At 37.2% G+C, this 18,261-nt stretch overlaps 1 protein-coding gene across 1 annotated transcript in view; it reads right to left on the bottom strand.

Moving 5' to 3' along the window:
• LOC136866350 (ATP synthase subunit b, mitochondrial) overlaps nt 1-18,261 on the bottom strand; it is a 33,563-nt gene that overhangs the window by 8,489 nt on the left and 6,813 nt on the right. The window contains exons 3-4 of the mRNA XM_067143220.2: nt 5,868-6,031; nt 5,549-5,737 (exon numbers count right to left, since the gene is read on the bottom strand). Of these exons, the coding sequence (XP_066999321.1) occupies nt 5,549-5,737; nt 5,868-6,031 (353 nt within the window). The remainder of the gene's footprint in view (nt 1-5,548; nt 5,738-5,867; nt 6,032-18,261) is intronic.

Here is an 18,261-nt window from a genome sequence, read left to right as displayed (position 1 = left end):
TCCATTCTGTTTATAAATATTATTGTTAAATGTGAAGTAGTTATTGTCTAATACGAACTTTAACAAACTAGTGAATTCTTCTACTTCCATTTTACTAAGATTACTGTGTTTACAAATATTATCATGAATGATATTAACAGTTTTATCTGTCGGAATATTCGGGAACATATTCACTACGTCATACGAACACATCATCTGGTTTGGAAGTACGCCAAATCCAAGCAAAATGTCACACAAGTCAATGGAATTTCTTAATGGTTGTTTATTATTAAAAGTGTAATGTCTTTTCAAAAAATTGTGAATGTATTTGGAGACTTTATACGTGGGAGAATTACGGCAATTGATAATCGGACGAATCGGAATATCTTTTTTATGTATTTTGGGCATAGCTCTAGTTTCCGGGAGCTTAGGATTCATATTGACAAGTTTTAATTGTTCTTGTTCAGTAAAGAGAGATGTGGATCTTTTAAGTAAGGCTTTTAAGTTGCGTTGAATTTTAGTTAGCGGATTTTTTGTTACTAATGTGTATTTGTTATTATCAAAAAAATCTTCAGTTTTCTTGATATATGTATCTTTATCCATCAAAACGATCGCACCCCCCTTGTAGGCAAAATGTAGATTAAGTAAGTTTCTCAATCTGAAAATGAAGATTTGTAAGTTAGGAAAAGATTTAGCTTTTCTTAAACAATGTCTGAGACTAAAACTTGTACCTACTTTTCTTAAATCAACACAACGTAAGAACATAAGCAATCCAAGCCATAATGTAACCCAAAATAAGGTAAATGAATTATGGCTTAAAAATGAAATCAAGGCATATTACAGGAAGAAGTCCAAATTGAATTTGCAATTATATAACGTTCACTTAGCGGTGACTCAGGATTTAGCCCCATTAGAATGGCAGTCTTTTTATCAACACATGGAACACAAATTAACATACGCACTTAGTAAGAAACAGGATACATTGAATAAGAAATTGAATCATTTAATAGACACACAAATACGTCGTAGTAAACAAACGAAACAAGAACAAATTAAGGGCCCATCGGACAATGTTACTCCCACGGTAGTTAACTTGACCAAGGTAAAATTTACGGAAGGAGAGAATGACCTACTTAAAAGGGGTACAAAATACAATTGGCCTAATAAAGATAGAGAAATAGATATCATTAACACAGTTGCAGAAGCGGAGGCGAACATATCAAAACTCCCACGCGATGTACAAGATGAAGTAAGATTGGAGTTAAAGAAGAAATTACCCAGACTGGCTAAAGAGATTTATTCCAATTTTGATCCCAAACAACAGAAAACAATAAAAAACATGAAATCGAAAATTGAAGATAACAATATTATAGTAACCAAGGCTGACAAGGGGGGTGCGATCGTTTTGATGGATAAAGATACATATATCAAGAAAACTGAAGATTTTTTTGATAATAACAAATACACATTAGTAACAAAAAATCCGCTAACTAAAATTCAACGCAACTTAAAAGCCTTACTTAAAAGATCCACATCTCTCTTTACTGAACAAGAACAATTAAAACTTGTCAATATGAATCCTAAGCTCCCGGAAACTAGAGCTATGCCCAAAATACATAAAAAAGATATTCCGATTCGTCCGATTATCAATTGCCGTAATTCTCCCACGTATAAAGTCTCCAAATACATTCACAATTTTTTGAAAAGACATTACACTTTTAATAATAAACAACCATTAAGAAATTCCATTGACTTGTGTGACATTTTGCTTGGATTTGGCGTACTTCCAAACCAGATGATGTGTTCGTATGACGTAGTGAATATGTTCCCGAATATTCCGACAGATAAAACTGTTAATATCATTCATGATAATATTTGTAAACACAGTAATCTTAGTAAAATGGAAGTAGAAGAATTCACTAGTTTGTTAAAGTTCGTATTAGACAATAACTACTTCACATTTAACAATAATATTTATAAACAGAATGGATTAGCAATGGGTGACCCAATATCGGGCATCCTTGCCGACATATTTATGGATTCAATCGAACACAATGAAATAATAGCAAAAATTAAAGGAATAGATTTATGGTTGAGATATGTAGATGATACATTTGTAATCATAAACAAAGATGTCACTAATAGTCAAGAAATCTTAAATAAATTAAATGAAATCGAACCTAATTTGAAATTCACGAAAGAGGACGAAATCGATAACTCATTGAATTTTCTAGATATAACAGTTACGCGTAAGGTTAACACTTTTGATTTCCAAATATTTAGAAAACCGACACAATCATCTACAACTATAAACAATTCCTCTTTACACCCGAGTTCACATAAACAAGCATCTTTTCACAGTCTAATTTATAGAGCATTTAGAATCCCTCTATCTCCCATGAATTTGAAGAAAGAATTAAATTATATTAGATACCTCGCTAAACAAAATGGTTTCAAAATAGAAATGATCAACAAATTAATCAATAAAATTAAGAACAAATTATCTATGAATCTGATACCAGAAAAGACCAAAAAAACTGAGTATGCTACATTCACTTTTAATAATCCAGCTATACACCAGATTACTAGCGTATTCAAGAAACATAATTTTAATATAGCTTTTAAAACTACTAATACTAACCAGTCCATATTCTTTAATCATAAAAAAGTTAATTATGATAAGAATCGTTATTTAGGATCGGGAGTATACAGACTTAAATGTACTCAGTGTAATTTTTCATATGTTGGACAGACTGGGAGAAATTTTATGACAAGATACATGGAACATGTTAACGCGGAAAAACATAGGAAATACTCAGCGATGAGTTTGCATATGAGGGAGACTGGCCACCGATTTGAATCCATTGAGAAAGACTTAACGATAATTAGAAACATACAAAAAGGAAGAATGCTGAATGAATTAGAAAGTTTATACATCTATTTAGATCAGACGTACAATAAGCAAAAGAATCTCAATGAAACCATGGACAATAAAAGTATGTTACATGAATTAATGCCGAAATTATTAAAGTCAGTTAGTTCAAATAAATTTAGGATACCTAATATATTTAATTCTTCAAACCCTAATACTCCTCCCATACCTACAGATATTAGGCCTACTTCCAGCAATGCAGTTGACTCCGCCCCTTTGTCAGCCTCGTCACATTTGACTCCACCCATCCTCTCCTCCCTTCCGCACTCCCCTATTCCTTCCCCTCCGAGTTCGCTACCGCCTCTGCAGCACAGTTATAACACCAGACTTAGAGCCAACAGACGGGCAGCAACCAACTCAACAGTAGTTAACAAATAACAACTTCCACTTACATGTAAGTCCTCTTCTGTTTCAAAATTATGTAAGACTGAATTCTCTCCTTACGTTCAATTTCTTATTTCTTCTTTTCCTTCTCTTACAGAAAACTTATTTCTGCATCTGTTGACATTTTCTGGCAAGGATTCAGCCATTTTATTACCTACCGGTGCTAACGGCCTCTTACAATTTTTCAATAGACGCTTCTGCCTTACTTACTACGAATTTCATCAACGGCCTTGAAAAGATTGTATTCATGACAATCAAGTTTATGCTTGTGTACACGCCCTCATGTCGTTGGCTTTTTATTACTACCACTTTGATTTTCCAATATTTTATATGAACTGTTTTAATTAGAATTTTAATAGAAGTTTTAGTCTCCGACAAGATTATAGTTTAATCATAAGACAGTTTTCCATTAGCATCTTTTTATTTTATCATTTTTCACAATTTTATTGTTCCTAATTTTAATAACAGACTAAACTTTTAACTTCCACTTTTTATTTTAGTTGTATTTTTGATGATTGTATTTAACTTCCACTTTTAATTTAGTTGTATTTTTGATTATTGTATTTAGGCTGAAGATGCCCTTAATTGAGGGTGAAACATGTCCCATGTAACTAAGAATTTAATTATGTAACAACTATACGTGAAAATATAAGTATTGAATAGGTGGAATAAATTAAAACACCTTTATCATTGTTCACTTGAACAGTCAAAAAACAAATAAACCAACTTCAGATGCAAGGGGCTAAGACAAGCCTCCAGATTTCATAACAAACATCAAGATAACTCCCAGAAATATACAGGTCAATCAGGGCAAAATAAAACGGGCAGAGAAATTCAAATATATAGGCGAGTGGATAGAGAACCTAATATTTCTGAGAAAGAGACACTCAAATCAAGAATCAACAAGATGGAAATAACCTACCACCTCACCAAAGATATCTATAACAAATGGTCAATATCTTTCAAATCCAGGCTTAGACTTTACTGTACAGTAATTTGACCTGAAGCTCTATATGCCTCTCAATGATTAAGAAAGGTCTGGGAGAACAACTAGAAACTGAAGAAAGAAAGATTCTAAGGAAGATCTTGTGCCCAGTAGAGGAAAATGGAAAATATCGGAGAGGACACAATCATGAACTATATCAGCACACAGAGAAAATAACAGACACTGTTAGGAAAAGAAGGATTTCTTTCTATGGTCACTTAACACGAATCAGACCAGAAAGATTGTCCACTCAAATCTTTGCCTACTTTCTGAATAAGAAAACTAAGGGGCCTGGTTCTCAAGAGGTGGATAAGGATTTACAAGAATTGGGGATCTTACGTGACGACACCTTGCAATGTGAACCTTTAAAAAAGAAACTTGAAGGTCTATAAAGTTTTCAAACAAAACCTAAAATAAAGACAGGCATGACGTGGACTGAAGAATGGAAGGGAGCTCACCGAAGAAGGATGTGGGAGAACTGGCCGTGTTAAAGTTCAAGACAGAAAACTGTTGAAATGGCATGGTCCACAGCTGGCCGAAACAAAATAATACCTAATACAATAAATTACTTTCAACAGACTGAAGAGCCCGACAGTTATAAATTAAAAAGTTTAAACTGAAAAGGGATGAGAGAGGGCTAGAATTGGGAGGGTAGCAGCTGTGGACTTAGCTGAGGTACAGCCTGATGTGAAAATGGGAAACCATGGACAACCATCTTCATGGCTGCCAGCGATAGGATTTGAACCCAGCATCTCCCAAATGCAAGCTCACAGGTGCGTGATCCTAACCGCATGGCCAACTCCGTATCCATAACTGGGCTACCACAATACAAATATGCACCAGGCAAGTCAACTTCACATGGTTATCTTCCTTTTGTAGGTAGGCTGTACAGAATAAATTTAACTTCTGACTGGAATGAGAAATACAAGCACAAGCAGGCTCACTCAGTTTATCATCAATCTCACTCATAACTGGCAAGAAAAACTGAACTTTCCTGAGGTGCAATTTACCCTGTGAAGTTCAGGAATTCAAGGCCCTTTTTTGTTAGCGCACAACTTTCCCCGACCTGTCTCCTGTGGCAAGAGCTCTTACCTGTGTTGAAAATCACATTCCTTTCAAAAGGGATGACGAACATTTTCAGGGCTAGAAAAAATGCGATCATACTAAACAAGTAACAGCGAAAGTTATCAACATGATAAGAGAGTTTTCATACAGATTGAATAGAAAAGAAAAGAAATAAAAGAAAAAAGTGATCATCTAATACGTACCTCTCCAAAAACTTCCATAAGACGTTCTCGGTATACTGCCTCCAGCTGAAGACCGATATTATCCTTCTTCGCTTGAAAGAGTAAGTTCTGGCCTTCGGCCCGCCACTGCTCTTGCTTCTCATTTTCAATACCTTCTTCATACATCCGAACCGTGCTTTCACGATTCTCTTTCCACTGATGCTCAATATCCTAAAAGAAAATTCATTGCTAACATCATTGTGAAACATGGATAAGGAAACAAAACTTACTGCACCCATTATCATCCTCTCTGAAAGAAGTAACAAGGAATTGAAATAGTAGCTAGCTGGAGCTTTCTTACATCAATCTGTTTGTCAGCAAACTTAGCAAGCACTGGCCCCAACTTTTTTACAGCAACAACTGACATGATGGCGAGAGATATTCCAGTGTAGTACTCATGTTCCATGACATAGATTTCTTTGCTGCAGAGAAATGTCAGCAGTCCCACTCCAAATGCATATGGTCCTGAAAAAAAAAAAGAGACACAAAACAGTTATTTATTTGCCCCAATATGTACAAGAGTAAAGGAGTAACAACAACAACAACAACAACAACAATAATAATAATAATAATAATAATAATAATAATAATTCATATTTCTTTTGTTAGTGATTTAACATCGTACTAATGCATCATAGGTTTTTGGTGATGCACGGATTGGAAAGGACCACGATTGGGAAGGTAATGGCCATCGCCTTAATGACCTTGTATGAAAATGGGAAATCATGGAAAACCACATTAGGGCTATTGATGATCAGATTCAGACCCACCATCTCCCAAATGCAGTATTTCATATTCATAATTGTCAAGTTTAGATCCATATAGTGGCACATAAGTGCCTTTAAAAAATGTATATTTTAGACATGATACGGCTTTTGAGCTTATGCCCTATCAAGAATATAAAGTGAAAATTTCTAAGTTTGGCAGAGAACTCTGCTCTGCGTCTTTAGAAGAAAATCTGGACTGTTCACGAGGAAGACTTCTCCAAGAATGAAGGTTGAATTTAGATGTTAATAAGAGAAGTGGAACGTTCATTCGTCGCCAGATGGCTAGCATTCAGAGCGGAAGCTGACGGAACCATCAGAATCAGTCTGTGAGGGAGTCATGTAACAGGTGTACACACATATGAATGCATAACACTGACACAAGCCTGGAATGAAACGTCTGGTGATGAACATACAAATGTGGAAAACACCAAAACAAAACAATTATAGAGAAGGGACAGGGAAGGGAACTACCTACATAAATCCTTAATGGCTGGCAACCACATATTACTGAAATGATATCCAGTGTCTGTTGAAATTGTTAGGATTTCTACGTATTTCCACAGTTTCCCATATAATCCTGGACCTGTTGTGTTCAATATGGGTAAGAGCTAGAGCATTTTGGAACATGACATCATGACCCGACGATATCGATTTGTGTGGATAGGACCTATTTCTAAACCACCTAAATCAGCAACATCCTTCAATTAAATTCACTATGGAGATGGGAGTCGGACAGATGCCTTCCTTTCTCGGATGTTTTAGTAAGAAAGAAACTAGACGGTTACTTAGGACATACCGTCTATCGCAAGCCTACCCACACAAATCGCTATCCTCGTGCAGATTCCCACCACCATCCAGAACAAAAAATGCATTCTCACGACACTAACCAAGAGATTCACAATGAAGTATTTATTTATTTTCCACCTAGTCGATACAATGATTGCTTAAGGCAATTTAATGGTTAAAAGTGGTACATGTTTCGTATATTATCAACATCTTCAGCCACATAACACTGTTTAGATGAAAAATATATAAATTGACAAAGTAATGCTTTAGAGGAAGTGTCCTTAAAATTAACATAAGATTGACAACATTAAAACAAACAAATAACTCCAACCAAGAGGGCGATACGAATTTGTGAGCCATCAATTATTCAGGTGGAGATGGACACACTCGAAGTCACGTTCAAGGGTAATGGTTACAGAAATGTGCAGATTCATTAGAGCCCTGCATCCCAGAGAAACGACCAAACAAAGCTCACAGAAGGAAGAAGTGATGGGAACTGCCTACCTGCCTTACATTCACATCATCACAGATCAAATTGCCAAGGTCCTCCGCAAACACAATAGAAAAACAGTGTTTGACACGGCCACTAAAACTGCTCACAGTCTAGGTAAAACCAAGGACAAATTGTCCCCACTTTTACATCCTGGGGTATAGAAAATTCCCTGTACTTATGGCAAGATATACATTGGCCAAACATGCCAGGCCACAGGTAGTTGTATCAAAGAACATGAACGTAATACCGTACTTGCTCGCATATAACTCTCACTTTTTTGACAAAAAAAATGAGTGTGAACATTTTTGGTGCGTGATATACGTGGGGATTTGTGTGCAAAAGATTGTATTACATGTGATAAATATCATTTTTGATCCGTATTGATGATATTTGATTGAAATAACAACAATAAGTTATTTTATTAATTTGGCCACCTAATCAATACAATAAATCTTGTCTTTGTTGACTTACAATTACATGTTAATTAAAATGGTACATGTTTCGCTTTACATATAGTCATCATCAGCCATGGGTTTAACCTTGAAATAAAATCAGGCACCCGATTTACACATGAAGAAAATAAAACTAATTTATAAAAAAGACTTGAAAGAAAATTAACATATGGTAGGAGACTAGCACTATGTTGGTTTTAAAGACTATACTATGAGTGAGAAGTTGATATTCGGTGAAAATATTTGCAATAGTGACTTTGAAAGACTACTATTATAAGTAAAATGAATAAAGCAACAGTTTGTTATAAACAAGTGGTAATTTGGATAAACGGGGTTCCACTGTACATAGATAATCTTGAACACAATAAGATAATTAATAAAATCAACGGACTCTGTCTTTGGCATCGCTACGTCGACTATACCATAGCAATCATAGAAAAACAAATCAACAACAGTGATAACATTATTCCTTAACAATTTGGATAATAACATTAAATTCACTAAAGAAGATGAGATCAATAGCTCTTTAAATTTCCTAGACATTAAAATCACACGAGTATCAAACAAGTTCGACTTCCAAATATACAGAAAGCCCACCTTTTCTCCAACAACCATCAAAAATGATTCATTACATCCCAACTCATATGAAAAAAGCCACTTATCACAGTCTAATATATAGGGCATTAAAAATCCCTATGTCTTTAGTAATTTAAAATAAGAATTACAATTCATTAAAGAAATAGCTAAATTCAACGGATTTAATATGGATATAATTAATAAAATCATCAATAAAACCAAATTAAAACTTAGCTACAAATTAAACTCCATTAAAACCCGTCAAACCAAAATACGCTAAATTCTCGTTCACTAACCACAGTATTTCCTTAATGAAGCACGATGTAAAAATAGCCTATACAACAAAAAACACTAATCGTAACTTACTCTTTAATCATAACTCTATTAATGTCGCAGATAATCTTCACTCTGGTTCAGGTATATACAGATTAAAATGCTTTACATGTAATTTTTCTTATGTTGGCCAAACTGGCTGCAGTTTTTCAACACGAGTCGCATCGGCACACACCGGCGGAGTTGTTCTTGGGCAGGAATGTTGCTGACCCATTACAATTAAAATGGAATTTTGGATATTTGTCCGAACTGTTAAGGACCAAGAGCGTCGAAGAAAAATGGAAGGAAGCGGTCGAGCAACTGATCAAAGCCAGAGATCGTGTAGCCAAAAGGTTCAACAAGGGAAGGAAAGAAGTCACCCTAAAGGTTGGAGACTTAGTAATGATTAAAAGGTTCCCGACAAGCTCGGCAGCAGACCAAATTGGAGCAAAACTCTGCCTAAAATGGTCTGGTCCCAACCGTATTGTGAAATTCTTGGGACCTGTTACCGTGTTGTTGGGAGGATGAAATAAATAAGAGGGTATCCAGAGCTCACGTGAGTCTGTTGAAGCCCTACCATTCACGGGGCCAGAAATAATTGATCTAGTAGCTATTAGTATCTGGTGGTAACATGATTTGATTAATTTATCACTCTTAGACTCGTTGTTCTAAAGTCTTTTTCTTTTCAGGAAAAAAGAAAAAAGGAAAGGGAAAGAAAAGAAGAGTCAAAGGATATTTCAGTATCGAAGGACAAGGATAATATAAACAACAGACCTATTGATAGGACATGAACATTGCATGACTACTGTTATCCTTTACCTGCCTGCACCCGATTCGTGAAAGTGTCGTATTAATGATAGGAAAAAGACTGATTAAATTCAGTGCCTTTCCTTCTTTTTAATGTACTGAACTTTAAAGCAATGTGTAATCCGCCAATCTATGCTCCCTTGTGGCTGTTGGTGATGATCAGTGTTATTTGTTGTTACTCTGATTAATTAGGTTAGTAATTAGGTTAGTTAATTTTAGTTATATAGTGCGCAATATATATATATATATATATATATATATATTTCTTCGTGTATGTATTCTTATAATAAGCTTTACACCTCACTTTAAAATGTGTCCCTTTGACCCTTCGTCAAGATCAGACACATTTTAAACATGCACGGGTGTGATGATGAAACATGCTGGTCTAGCATGGTTTCGAAAATGTCTTACCAATGTTTCACTGAATAGGTATCAAACTGTTACTATATGTGTTTCCAGCTTTTATTGATAGAGGGCAGCCCCCTCTGTCAAGAGCATTGATGATCTTGTTTCGACTAGGTCTTTTAATTATCTTCTCCTTGATATTTATTTTGTTCTGCTGATGGAGAAGAATAATAATATGGAGCCCTCACACACAGAAGCAATGTTGTTACCTTTCAAATGGATGTATTTTAGATTTAAAACCGTGCTAAATCACTGCACGATTAACTTGTTCTGAAGATTGATATTGAGGGTAATGTACCCGTTTGAATTTGCATCTCTTGTGTATGATCATTCTTCCTTTACTTTTCTTTTTATTTTGGGTGGCCGAAAACTCGTCTTGATACTCGGGGATTGGATTGTATGTGTTTGTGTGCGTTGTTGATATAAATGTAGTGCAACTAAATCTGAGCCTCTGTCTATTATAATGGGCTTCTCAATGAAATGTCTTTGCCCTCGGTTGGAAGTATGGTTCGTGTGTCGATCGGAAGATTTATTCTGGCCGTACACAGCGATATTTGAGGGTGATCTACGTGTGGCAATGAAGCCACGACATGTGCCGCTGACGTTCGCGGTGAATGGAACTATTTGGCCGCTAATGACGTTTGTCCTTATTAACTTTTGGTTGTGTTGCACTCTGCGAGTTGGCCGGATTTGCCTGTTTCCATCGGTGGCCACTGTCATTTGCCTTTGAGGCGTTTTGTTCGTGTGGTTGAATGAATGAATAATGGAATGAGCCGAGTATTAAGATGAAGTATCGGTCTATTGAAATTATTTTTATCTGTTCATTATCGCCCCTTTTCTCTCGGTGCGCATCCCGATCGTTTTCGATCTGGACGCTGCCATTTTGATTTATTTCCTTCTTGGCCGCACGCTGGCCTGTGTTAATCTGATTGATTTATTTTCCGTTCTTTTCCCCAATGTATCTTTTTCACTTTGCCTGCTTGGGTTATCTTTTTCTTGGGTCGAGCCTTTTTGTGTGCTCCTTGGTGTGTGGGATCCTAATGAAAAGAGATCGTGGTATTGTTTAAAAAAAAAAGGAAGGATATTAAAAATAATAACGGATAAGAAGTAAAGTAAGGGTGAAATGAATAAGGTACTCCCGACTTGTAATCATGTGTTGACCCTCAATAAATGGGAGCAATCGATTTAAGGCCTAGCCTAAAGCGATTCTCTTCGCAATTGTTGTATGCGAAATCTTCAGGAGTAAAAATGCTAAGATCCCTTGCGTAATTATGCAACTGTGCATGTATGTATTGATGAGTTCAGGATATCATGATTGGTTGTCATTCGGGCTAACCCATATACGTATGTATTACCCTATTATGATCTTACATTTTCTTTCTCAATTAATTATTTAATTAACGTTGCTTTTCAATAAACATTCACTTATCACTTATTTGGATTTCGACTCTTAGTAGTGTTAGTTTAAGCTGGTACTGATTTAGGTGAATAACATTTCCAGTTCAGGGCAGAGTTATACGCCCTTCTTGGTCGCGATTCACGTGTAGTTTCCTCTTCTATCCTCCTCGTTGTCTATGTATTTATGTGAGATCGAGGGTGGGTGTGGCTCAGCACTCCCACCTCTTCTATCACTAATACACTCCCCTCCCTTCCCCCCACTGCTAGTACCTCCCATTCAAGTACAACCAATAAACCCATACCCACACCCACTCTGATACAGCTCCCTCCAACGGCATCCCACTGCTACAATACACTACCAGTATGGGGCAGATATTCATTTATAGGAAGGGGAGTTAGGGATTGGAATAACTTACCAAGAGGGATGTTCAATAAATTTCCAATTTCTTTGAAATCATTTAGGAAAAGGCTAGGAAAACAACAAATAGGGAATCTGCCACCTGGGCGACTGCCCTAAATGCAGATCAGTACTGATTGACTGACTGACATACACGCAGCAATACACTTTCCTCTTTCTTCCCCACTGCTAGTAGCTCCCCTCCAAGTATTACAAACAAGCCCATAATCACGCCTTCGCAAACAGATCCCTCTCCAATACAAACCTACAGCTATAACACACGTAGCAAGTCGTCAACAACTTTTAGCTCATAAGATAACAAGTTACCCTCACCATCGTCAAATGGTAAGTGTAAACGATTTCCACTTAAAATTTATTACGATTTTTTCTCATAAAATTAACACCACGCATCTAGTTTCCTTTTACAGATTCTACTTTTGATCCAAGATTCAACACATTAGCTACATTCAACTGTCACATTGCCTTTCTGACCAGCATGTCAACAAACCTACACGTCATAACAACATTATTGCATCATATCAAATGAGATGGTCCACAGAGGCCCAGTATCAACATTGTATATTAAACTTCAACTACAACCTCGTACTTCTTCACCAAAGTACACATCACCGTATGCTATTGATTTTTGACTTTTATCTTACGTAAACAAATAATTACAGGTCACTTGACCATCTTTCAACATTATTTTATTCAACATTATGTTCTTAAAAATACAATTTTGATCGTCATTTCTCATTATTTTCTAGTTCTAACCGCTAGTCGGTCAACATCATTTTATAGCAATTTTACCACCTGTTTATAACAAACTGGTGCTTCATTCATTTTACTTATATAGTCTTTCAAAGTCACTATTGCAAATATTTTCACCAAATATAAACTTCTCACTCATAGTATAGTCTTTAAAACCAACATTGTACTAGTCTCTTACCATATGTTAATTTTCTTTCAAGTCTCTTCATGGCTTTTTATAAATTAGTTTTATTTATGTATAAATCAGGTGCCTGATTTTATTTCAAGGTTAAACCAATGGCTGATGCCTATATGTAAGGCGAAACATGTATAATTTTAATTAACATGCCATTGTAACTCAACAAAGACAAGATTTATTGTATTGATTAGGTGACCAAATTAACCTTTTGATCAGTGAGTTTTGGTGACATTGCCAGGCCACCAGGAGTGAGTTTTTCCTTGAAAATTTTGAATTCTTAACAAGTTGAGTGCCGAGCCTATTGTAGCACACTATTCCACTGGTGCTAGGCATGTTTTTGAATTGCATTCCGCTGGTGCCAAAGCAATTGTACGGGTTGTCTGTTTATATAATCTTGGGATATATTTATATGATGTACTAAGTAAATTTTATCTCATCATACCATGGTCATGTGTGACGCCATATGGTGTCACACCAATTTTTAGGAAAGATAAAATATAGCATGACGCCATAGGGTGTCACAGAATTTTTTGACATGGAATGTGCAATACGAATTTCAAATACGGGATATTTATTTGCTAATACAAATTAACGCAATATTTATGAAAACCTAGTAAAATGCGAAACAAGTACTTATATTACATTACATATTGTTGTGAACAGTTTTCTGATAACTCTAAACAATGAAAATATGCGTCTCGGCACGCCCGAGTTCTTGTTACTCGTAATTTTTCAAACCTTATTGGCATCGTTGTTCAAACATCGTCCTTTGTACACTTGTTTCATGTGCTGTTTTCATATTTACGTTTTGCACATCTGATCGGGAAGTTAAGGGAACGCGCTAACTATACGCTACCTGGCTCCTGGCGCAGCTCGACGCAGCCTGGTTGGTTCACGTCCGCTGCTTGGCTCCTCCCTACCTCTCCGCCACACCCGATACTCCCGCGGCACTTCTAATTTTATGACTATTTATTTGTTCAATTTTTGCGTTTAAACTTGCGCTGGGTACATGCAGTTTTCACCTTAACATTCTACTGTCTCCCACGAATATTCCTACCAAATTTCAACCGAATGCGAGTGTAACACATGTATGTGTTCCCTCGTAAGATCATTACCAATATCTTCCATTTTTTATATTTGTGCACAACTATATAAACCGAGTGATAATACCTACGTAAATGAGGAATAAACAATGCCTGGCGCGCTTTCACCTGTGACAACGACCACAGGCCACTCAGTGGCTTCGGAAGAATACTGTGGCGCCATATGGTGGCATACAGTAAAAATACATAGCTGGAATACTGAAACTCAACTGTGCCGCCATATGGCGCCACGCCAACTCTGATTTCAAGAACGGTGTGCCGCCATATGGCGTCACGCCATCTCAAATTTGAAGACCACCGTGACGCCATATGGCGGCACGTGGCACCCAACGTGTTAATTTTACGTTTTTTTAAATTCTAACTTTTCTCTGTAAATAAATTTACACTTACGTACATAACTGATACCTTCAATTTAATTGAAATCAGTGGCATAGACAATATTTTTCTCAAAATAATGAAAGGAATAGTAGAATTGACAAAAATATAATTAGGCCTGCTGTCTATATGTGATCAAGTTTGTAACCTTTACAACACACTGACTTGGTTTTACAACAGTATGGTACTGACCCAGACACTCGAGTTTTTCATCCTGAACAATGACCGTATCCTTTCCAGTGTAAACAATAAAATCAAGGATAAACCCAGTTTCACGGTCGCAAAGTATAAACATCTTTATACCAAACCTGTGTCGCTTTGATGGAATGTACCGTTTCTATTTTAGGCGACCTTTCCAAGCAACTAGGCTCTCATCAATACAGATATTTTGGAAGGGATAGGATACAGATCGGAATTACTCTCTGAAATAGTTTATTATAGGCGTAATTTTATGAAGTCTGTTATCTAGGGTTTGTAGATTGTTGTCAGAAAAAGTGAAGCAGCCTTAGAAGAAGGGAGAAATTGTCAAGAGAGGTCACTTTACCGAACATTGCAGTTTTGAACAATTTATTTGTTGAACAATAGTTTCTCTTCTTTTTTTTTCTTTTTTTTTTTCGCATGGCCCATAAACAAAACAGTTGCCAGGAAAAGATACAAGAGTCTCTAGGTTATGCCTTGCCACTTATGTAATTTCAATTTTTCCTTTAGGTCCGTATTTTCCGTAACAAATCAGTAGTGCTTGTTCATTTCTGACACTATCAAGTTCATAATATTAAGATCAACAACTTCTTTGGAAATCAACACTTCCAAGTCTTGAATTGTTGTCATTATCATTCAAATAAAGATTATCACTAACCCTTGAATTTGACGGATCAAAATGAGCAGAAAGCATAGGAAGAAAACTGCCTACACAACTCCACCTTCTTCCTTCAGTTTGAACAGCCGACAGCTTAGCCTTCTTTGCGACAGCGGAGCTCTGCACTTCATCCTCAATTTCCGTGTTGTCGTCCTTCGAGGAATAACCAATTTCACTCTCATCAGACACAATACAATCACTATTATAAATATCAATTTCATCGTCAGACTCCTCGTAAGTCAAAATATTACTTATATCTTCCAGAGCAAGCTCGCATTCTCGATTCGATCCTGCCATTACCACGTGTATTTGTTTACTATCAGGGAGTGTGTGTGTTTCTACGGAAACCAGAGATGAGGGGAAAGATAATGTGTGTTGTCATGGAATAGTCATGCAATGCACTCACAGACAACAACAATAGAAAGCAGTTCCCGGGTGTTGTAATTTGAAGCACTATCGCGCAAGAAGTTAGATTATGTAACTATGGATGCTGGGACAGAACTTCATCAAAGAACATACGAGATGTAATAAAACACGGAATAAAGTTCGCTGAACATGTCAAATATCCCCCAACTTTGTTCTAAAAACCCGCCAGTATGATGTCAGGAAGCAATTTCAAACATTCAACATGAAACGTGAATAGAACGGTGGTACTGTTCAGGCGCAAGCTTCAAGAATGTAAATAGACGGCAGTAGTCTCATGGGCCACGTGCAACACTGCCGTAAATAAACAGCAGTACTGCACATTGGGTTAATAAAATAACTTATTGTTATTATTTCAATCAAAGATCGTATTCCCGAAAAAAAAAAATGCATTCCCTCACAGGAAGTACTATATATGAGTGAGATGATCGGTCTCTGATAAGCCTTCCGAAAATAGTATGAACTCATGCTCCACGCGTATGAATCAGTAACGCACTTAGATGCCATTTTTTAGCAAATGCATGGATTAATATATTGCCTCACGCATCTGCGTGATTATGTGAAGAGCAGTGTTATTTTTATCAAGTAATAAATTAAAATTTGCCAGAATTGTCTCCAAATGGCTCCTAAAATCTCTAGAAATGTAACTAGCCACTATTTTTGTAGATTCTGTCACTAAATTAGTTTCGAAAACTCCAAATCTAGCGACTAGTCTTTTTTTTTTTTTTGCTAGTTGCTTTACGTCGCACCGACATAGATAGGTCTTATGGCGACGATGGGATAGGAAAGGCCTAGGAGTTGGAAGGAAGCAGCCGTGACCTTAAGGTACAGCCCCAGCATTTGCCTGGTGTGAAAATGGGAAACCACGGAAAACCATCTTCAGGGCTGCCGACAGTGGGGCTTGAACCCACGATCTCCCGGATGCAAGCTCACAGCTACGCGCCTCTACGCGCACGGCCAACTCGCCCGGTGACTAGTCTCTAGAATTGACTAAAATGATGTGAACGAACACAAACATAGCAAGCGAGAACAAGAGATTGACAATCTAAATACGCGTCGCGATATACAGGTTTTTGCCTTATGCCTTGTCAAGAAAACACTGAAAATTTAAACATTTTGCAGAGAACTTTGCTGTGCGTCTATAAGTACGGGCCGTGAAAGCGTCAATGGTAATGCATATTTTGTTGATTTTGCCATTAATCACTTGGGAGTGTGGGTTAGCAGTCACAGGGTCCTAGATGAGTCTGGTATTTCTTCCACTTCTTGTCTTGTACTGCTCGTTCATGATCACTCGGTTGCTGTAGAGAGCCAGACGGGTTTGTTTCGTTCAGCAGAATAGCGTCTTCAAAGGGTTGGACCTTTTGAACTTTTCCTCTGAGTAGTGTTAAGACTGGATATTTGCCCAGCTATACTTCCACTTAAAACAATAATCATCACCACCAGTCACAACCGATACAATCTGAACTATATTTGATTATAGTTTGTGTCATGCAAAGTTTCATTTAATGAAACTGGAAGGCGTACGACTGCTTGGAACACGAAGGATTCGTGCGGCTTTGTGTCAATCACTCCATTGAATTCATCGATAGCAGCATGAGGGCCAAGGAACAGGCCGCCAGTACACATACAACATACAGAGAACAGGTGGAGGCATCGAAAGCACGGGTCCCAATCCATTCCCGGTTTTGGGAGAAAGAAAGCTCACTCTGCTGGCTACTTGGCGGAATTCCTTTTCAATACCAACTTTCCCGCTGATACGAGGGTACACGAAATTTTTAAGGCTGCAGGCATTCTCTACCCTACCCTACATTAACCTCTCAAGTGGTAATGACTGAATTCATAGCCGCATGGCTTCCTAAGTGGCCATGACGGAATATTTCGTCATCACATTGTAAATGTCTTTCGGCGATGGGTATGACGACTTATTCTGTCGTATGATCAGAGATCGCTTTCCTTTATGCGTGTATGTTAGTTTCGAGCTTTGTCTGCAGCAGCAGCACTCTCCTAAAACAACGTGACCGGGCAAAATGCTTTCGTTCTGCACGCGCAGCCAGTCAGTACCGGCCGCCAGGCTGCTGAGAGTGGTAGATAGTGCATTATGGCAAGTACAAGCGGAGCTCGTAAACGTCTGCGAAAAGAAGAACTGTTTGATTTATTACACTGTGACAATTCGGAGAGTGATGCGTCATCTGATAGTGAGACTGATGTTGAAATGTCAGGAGATAGTGAGTGCAATGGTGAAAGCGACTCAAGTGAACGTTACGGAAGCACTAGCGGTGATATTATGCTCATGGACACAGATAGGATCTGAACGGCCGAGATTTACATTTAGGTGCAACCTGGACTGGACTGAATGTACAAATTGAAGACTTAAATAATCCGCTAGAATATTTTCAATTGTTTATCACGCCTCAATTAGCGGAACTAATAAGTAGGGAAACCAACCGGTATGCTCACCAGTTCTTAGAAAGCACACGAACTATATTCGAGAGTGAATCAGTGGACTGACACAAATAAAGATGAAATTATGACTTTATTTGCATTCTTCCTCTTGCAAGGCATTCATCAGCTATCTGACAACAAGAGCTACTTTTCT

The sequence above is a fragment of the Anabrus simplex genome, chromosome 3 (assembly GCF_040414725.1).
Source record: "Anabrus simplex isolate iqAnaSimp1 chromosome 3, ASM4041472v1, whole genome shotgun sequence".
Lineage (NCBI taxonomy): Eukaryota > Metazoa > Arthropoda > Insecta > Orthoptera > Tettigoniidae > Anabrus > Anabrus simplex.
The sequence above is the reverse complement of the archived record's forward strand: the minus strand, read 5'-3'. Positions and strand labels throughout refer to the sequence as shown.